The sequence below is a fragment of the Micropterus dolomieu genome, linkage group LG21 (assembly GCF_021292245.1).
Source record: "Micropterus dolomieu isolate WLL.071019.BEF.003 ecotype Adirondacks linkage group LG21, ASM2129224v1, whole genome shotgun sequence".
In the NCBI taxonomy this organism is placed as follows: Eukaryota; Metazoa; Chordata; class Actinopteri; order Centrarchiformes; family Centrarchidae; genus Micropterus; species Micropterus dolomieu.
In genome coordinates, this window is record NC_060170.1 from 5,127,705 (window position 1) to 5,134,882 (window position 7,178).

At 38.5% G+C, this 7,178-nt stretch overlaps 1 protein-coding gene across 1 annotated transcript in view; it reads right to left on the reverse strand.

The window, feature by feature from the left end:
* The window catches only part of zgc:110329 (uncharacterized protein LOC550500 homolog), a 19,365-nt gene extending 13,637 nt beyond the window's left edge, over positions 1-5,728 (reverse strand). Inside the window, exons 1-2 of the mRNA XM_046036036.1 lie at positions 5,447-5,728; positions 1,561-1,746 (exon numbers count right to left, since the gene is read on the reverse strand). Of these exons, the coding sequence (XP_045891992.1) occupies positions 1,561-1,746; positions 5,447-5,545 (285 nt within the window). The 5' untranslated portion in view covers positions 5,546-5,728. The remainder of the gene's footprint in view (positions 1-1,560; positions 1,747-5,446) is intronic.
* Positions 5,729-7,178: the final 1,450 nt, after the last annotated feature.

Genomic DNA, 7,178 nt, shown 5'->3' on the forward strand with positions numbered 1-7,178 from the left:
TATCTTAATGGATCAGTTTCAGCTAAAATAAACCACATCAAATGCTGATTCTTTCTTTACTGTGTACTCTTGTGTCAGTGTCAGTCTAGTGCAGCATTTCACTGCGTATATCAGTAAAAATTAGAGTGTACCAATGCGAAGATATTTGGGTGCCCTAGTGGAAGACTTTTCAAACCCAGATTGGCAAAATACAACTAAATATCAACGCGTTTTAACAAAGAGCTGTGCACAAAACATTCCGGTAGCAGCATATTTCAGTTTCAGAGAGAAACCACTGTTGTTCGGGTTGTGTACTCTCTGCAAGTCGTTGTTAGTATCTGGCCACAGATAATTTATGAAAGATGAACCTCCAATCTGTAATACCACTGTAAAATTGCAAGTAAACTTGAGTGTTGTTGTAGTCCCAATAACTCCAACACAGTGACACATCTTCCCACCAGCTGATTGGGTCACATCAATTTCAGGAGTTCTCCAGCTCAAAATTTCATTCACATCATTTAAACAATTTTACAACAAAAACAAGCTTATTAACTTTATCATTCTGAACCAGCAACTCCAGGATTTAAATTAAGTAGCTTGTGAAAATGTTTGCAGGTTATACTTGTTTCCGTGTGTCAGATACATATTTAATCAACAGTGCATATCTGCTGCTGCCATGTATAGAATCATTTTAACTATGTATAGGGAGTATCTTTGGAATAAATACTTAATTTGGGATGTATTAAGTTCTATATAGTCATATTTTCAGGTTGTAGCTTGAGTGCGCACTGGACAGCTGTGTCATTTAGGCAAATATCAGTACTGGATTTGATGTTAGAATAAAAAAAGACCACAATCCCTATATTCCCTTCCTTAGATAAAACTGCTAGTATTTATCATACTGTATGCTATTTATGGAATACTTGTTTTTGATTTGTAATCTAAGGTTTTAAAATGATAGGGAACAGAGTAAAAAGCTTGGTTTAACCAACCAACCGACGCTGAGAGAAGCAAATATCAGTGGATGTAGGAACATAATGTATAAGTCTCCCAGTGAGTAACATTAACTTTATAGCTTCCTCCGCATGAAATGAGCTCCTCGTCCTCTTCAAAGCATAAGCAGAGACATCATTGACTTCCTTTTTATTGCTAACTTTAATCCCCTTTTTCAGTTTAGGTAATTTAGCAAAATCTAATTACATAGTTGCATAGCAACCACAATAATATATCTTCCCTTTGAGTTCTTTTTCTGTTATAGACAAAACCAGCAGGTGCACTTGTGCATTTGCAGTTATATTTTTCAGTTTTGTGTTTTCAGTATGTGTGTAATTTGTTTATTTATATACAAATGTACACACAAATACAGTACTGTGTTTGTTGAGGTACCCTCATTTGTATAATTTAGTTTTATTCCCCATTATGTCCGTGAATTTGAAACTCAGTTGACACCGCAAATGTTCTCTTAACAACTCTGAAAAGTTGTGCGCGCACACACACACACACACACACACACACACACACACACACACACCCTTTTTCAAAGGCGTGCTCATGCCCGCCCTCTTCCTCTATCATCCCTACCATGTGCAGCAGGGTCTTGTTGTCCCTGAGGGATCCAACCATGCCCACCACCGACACTGTAAACATCACCAGGCCCAGGAGGATGAGCACAACAGCAGGAGCCAGGAAAAGGCCCTCCAGGGTTCGATTCTTCTGCCTTTCCACTTCGGCATACACCCCCACACAGAGCACACAAAGACCCATCAGCTGGGGGGGAGAAAGACGGGGAGAGGGTTCATGAGATAAAAACCGTCACAATCCTCAGTATGAAGAACACACACTCTCAAGCTTTTTGAACTATGTTTAATTCTCAGACTTTTAGAATGTAGTATTTGTGTGAAAACATTACATTGTTTACTTTAAATTATTTTGAACTCAAGACTGTTCGGTTGTTTAAATATACAGATTTCTTTAAGAACATTTCATTGGGTTTCCGTTGTCTTTGCTCCTGCTTCTTGTTTTATGAATGATAACAGTTATGCCATTTTCTCTCATTTGAAAAAGAAATTTCAATCTGAAGAGACCATTCTGGGTTAAATGTTTGATTGGACATACAAGTTTAAAAGTTGACACAGTTTCCCTCCGAGTTTTAGTTTCATTAGTGTGGTAAATTTAATGTGGCTAATTAAATTTTTTTAAGAGGATTTGTTGCTTCTTAAGGCAGGATAAGGCTACAGCCCATATAAACTTCAACTACTAGATCCACTTAATGGAATTATGCAGTGAATGAAGAGGATGGGACATGCCCTCTGTCATCACAGGAGATTCATTGCACAAGATTCAGACTGGAGAAGTCCAAGACGCCAGACTGGATGTGCAACAAACCTGTGATGATATCACCACAGTATGCAATAAGCCAACAACAATTAGTGGCAACAGGAAATAAGATTTTAATGACAGTGAGGTGATTTAATCAGTTCCACTGAAGAATAAGAGCACTGTGAAATTAAAAAAGGGTAATTAGTGATTGTCTTTAACTGTTGCACTTGACTTTAAGTTTGCTTTAACACCACCACCATTCTAATGGGGACGACAATGACATCAGTTTTCCCAATTTCGGTTTCTTTCGTCAAAATCTTTGTTCAGCTATTTTGGGTCTACATTATGTAATACTAACAACCATGCCCTGATCTTACAGCCAATACTATCATTGACCAGACTGGGAGACAGTTTGCATGGACTGAATTAGGTTCAAGTTCAAGATTCAGGGGTCACTCTTACAATGTCACAGTGCTCCACAAGAATTCATAAAATTAGTGATCTTTCAGGCATGAAAGAAGTATTCATTATACATTTTTTTTCCTAGTACACAAACCCCCAAAATGTACTGAGTGCTCACACCATGATGGGGAAAGGCTTCAACATGTGAAAGGATGATAACGGGGACAGAAAATAGAAAAATGGGGGGTAAAATGTGGTGTTGGTGTAATATGACTGCATCACAACAGTGATCATTGCTAAAGTGCACCCAGTGCTCAGCCTTGCTTTACACTTACACTGGCATCTAGCCAGAGGTAGAAGAAATACTCTTTATGGAAGGAAAAGTACAAATGCAACAACCTAAAAATAGAATCACGTAACAAAAAGTACTTGTTTCACCATTATTTATATTACATTATTATTAATACTGAAGCATCCATACTAGTAATATTTTAGTAGCATTTTACTGCACTACCACTACATCTAGCTGGTCAGTGTGCTGGATTAGTGCCTCACAGTAAATTACTGTCATGAAGAGCATTACATTAAAGTCATTAGCAAGACTAACCAAGTCCTACCCTTAGTCTACCCCTAATAAAATGTGTTTAGAGCACATGTTGACAAATTGGAGTGTCTCACCACTGTTTATATTTAACTAATCCAAGGGCTACAAAAAGAAAAGTATAAACAGTGTTTTCTTCCCAGCTATTGATTTTATAATTGGGAACAGAAGCAATCTGCCTTAAGAGTGGGGTCCATCTACTTCAACTCTTATTTACTGCTCACAACCCTCCATAAAGCATTGGCAGATACACTTGGCTTCCCACATCCAGTGTCAGCCTTTCTCAAACAAAAAACTTTGAATTGCTAGGATAATATCAGCCTTATGGTCTTAGGGTTTGTTAGCTAGATCCAGATGTCACAACAGTGACGCTGTGCAAAGACACTTGGACCCAGGAAAAAGCTTGTTTGGACATTTGACATTTAATATTTGACATTTAATACTCTAATACAATTCTCAATGTAATTGTTTGTTAAGTATAATTGTAACTAACCGTGAGTAAAAAGACAAATCAACCAGACTTGTTCATGTTGCCCTGGATGTGGATGAGTAATTCTCATAGCACACCTGCGGCTTCATTCGTGTCATAAGAATCCTTCTTAAATTACATTAACCAAACTTAACACAACTACAGAAAAGATAGCTTTAATTAAGTCTACACCGTTAGCTTTGGGCTAAAGGAGCTTTTGTCTGTTGAGTTGAGCTGAGGCACAGTGTCCTAAATCCCAGAAATAGTACAGGGGGGAGACAGATCATATGAAAGGGTCTCTGGAGTACTAATGGAATCAAACTACTGATGTTTTGGACTCATATTCAATAATGTGCTTTAGGGTGTATACACTCGACAAACAGGGTCGGGTTGGTGGTGGTGGTGCAAATTGAACATTATTTCAACAGTGTTCCTGGAGATGAAAGTGGTGTAAGGCGGGAGGGAGGGGGGTGAGTAAGCATGAAGCCAGACACAAACACAGGGGTTTGTAAGTGAAGCGATGAAGGCTGACTATCACTCATCTTTTCTTCTTAAAGGCTCATCCAGCCTTTTTAGGTGGCTTCTCGATTCCAAATTAATCCCAACAACTTCAACAACCAATATGACCATAGGTCTTTCTCTGAGTAGATCATTTATTTAGTTGTTGTTGTTGTTATTATTCATTTATTAATGCCTGGTGTAGTTCAGTCTGTACCATGTTAAGAAAACATTTCAGAGGAGAGGCATCAAGTGAATCACTAAATCAATGATGATATATAATCAACTGTAAGCATACGATTCATTTAATACATATTGACCCTGAATTGGTTGAATGACAACAAAAGCGCTTTTCAGCCTGCTCCTATTTCTGTCGGAAAACTATTTACCCACGTTATCGTCCCTTTAACTGGATCCAACGCCCTGCACCACTGTGCCGTTTGCAAGCCAGTGATCGTGGTTTACGTTATTGTTTCAATACCAAATGCAGTTATTAATATATGAGTATATTTTTTTATCATTACAGTGCCCGAAATTCTAGTATTAAGAGATTAAAATTTAGCATGATGCATGGTGTCTGGATGGTTATGTCTATCTTGTAAGCTAACCATTCAACAGCTAGCTAGTATCCAGACAATTTCACACCAAATCCCATTAGAAAATATGGCGACTTAATATCGCATTGCTCACCATCAAATACACCAAGTTGTAATCATAATTTTTAACTTATTTTCTAATCATTATAGTATTTCGCTAAATGCGGAATGTGTCCTATCCAACACGGTAATATTTTGTTAATATCTTAGATATAGCCCTCTCACGCTAACGCTATTTAGGTAACGTTAACGTTAGCAGTTAGCCTGAGTTTCAGGCGAATCCATGTTTTAGATTGAAATTATAATAGAAAGAGAGTCGTGGTCGTTGTTTGTTATATATGCCGAAATGTACATCAGATCGTATAGATTCAACAATATACGTCCAGTTATGTTCTAAAACGTGTGTATGAGCCTTTAACATATGGTACATTTAAACCCTAGTGTTTTGAATGAAGTTTGGATAGATGACTCACTGACGCTATTGGGTGGCTCGCGTCTACTACAAGCTGATGCTATTGCAGCTCATTCGAACTTACTATGGCACATAGAATGGCAGTGTCAATAAATGGACCAAAAACTTACCGAGAAGAGCATTGAGTAGATATTAAGGGTAAATTTGATGAAGTAGTAGAAGTGGTTGGTTTTCCTCAATTCAGAGTAGGACGGCATGGCTGCTTGCATTAGTAAAGCTAGCTAACAAGCTAGCTATCGTTCGTTTGGTTTAGGAGATATCAAAATTATATTCATGAAAAATAAAATATTGTTAAGAGAGCTAACTGAATTTTAAATATGTAGCAGCCCTCATTTCTCTCACACTATTTTGGCAAGCCACAGAAACAAAACCATTTCCGTGCGGCCGGCCAGTCCACGCTTTGTTTTGACTACATTCTTAAAGGGGCAGTGCACACGTCCTCGTAATTTCATTGGATTTAGCTGCTACAGTTAATTTCTAACATGATTTTGTGATGTGACATAAACTATAAAAAGCAGCCTGTATTATGACATTGAGTCCAGAAGTACTGGATCAGTCTCTGTAGTAGCAAAACAGCTAAGGAACTTGGGAAGACAGAGATGATAAACATCTATCTATAAAAAAGGTATAAAAAATTATTTAAACAACAGGATGGAAATATAATGACCTCTCTGAAGAAACTTGGTCATGGTAGTAGCACAATAATAGATGATAGAAATAAGTATAACATAAACATAAAATCAAAACATCCATCCATCCATCCATCGTCAACCGCTTATCCTGTGTACAGGGTCGCGGGGGGCTGGAGCCAATCCCAGCTGACATTGGTTGAAAGGCAGGGTACACCCTGGACAGGTCGCCAGTCCATCTCAGTAAATCAAAACATAAATTTTAAAAAGCTAAGAGTTACTGCATTACTTCTAGACTCACAGCTCATCCTTCTTGCTTCAAGTTGCATCAGTTGTTGGCAGCACTTGTTGGATATATTTGGCATTTGACATTACTGATGCATTCACAGATAGGTTTACACAAAGCTGGCCATGTGTTTACCCAAATGATTATCAAAAGTGTATTCTTCTGCGATTTCCATCTTTAGCAGATGGTTTGTGTTCTTCTACTCTTTATTGCAATCTGTAGCTTCGCTTCCTCCTGACAGTGGTACATTTACGTAGGTGTGGTACATTGTTCCAGGTAATGTGCAACCTCACCTGCTGTGTACACTCCATTATGTGTGTTGCAGAGAGAAGCATGAGCTAGCTAAGAGTGATTATATTTAATCAATTACTGACTTACTGGAGTTCTTCAACCAACGCTATCCTCTTCCAGTGCAAACATCCACACTTATTATGTCTCCTTGAGCAAGACCCAGCTGTTCTGTGGCTGACCCTGACCTCTGACCTTAAACTGGAGAGGGCCTATCAAGAACAGAATTTCCCTGCAGGGATCAATAGAATATTATGTTACACACTGCCCTGTGATGGAAGTGTAGTGCTGAGATTGCACCTAGTCCCATATGACTGTGAACAGGAATAAGTGGGCAAAGAAAGGACTGAATGATCATGCACTGCTCAGTAAGATCTGCACTGCCAAACCTTTTTCCGAAGGCTTCTCTAACTCAACAGGATAGCCATTGATCTTTGTTGAAGGAATTAAATCTGTCACCCTGGTGCACATTCTGAGGGTCATTAGGGTGGCCGCAGCTCATTAACGGCAACACACAGTCTCACATCTTTCACAAATAACTGACTTAAATTTTCGGTGGGAGGTAGGGTAACATTTAGGCCAAGCTACTGAGAGACGATCAATCGAAAGGTCAGAGATAACATTTGGAATTCAGAAATG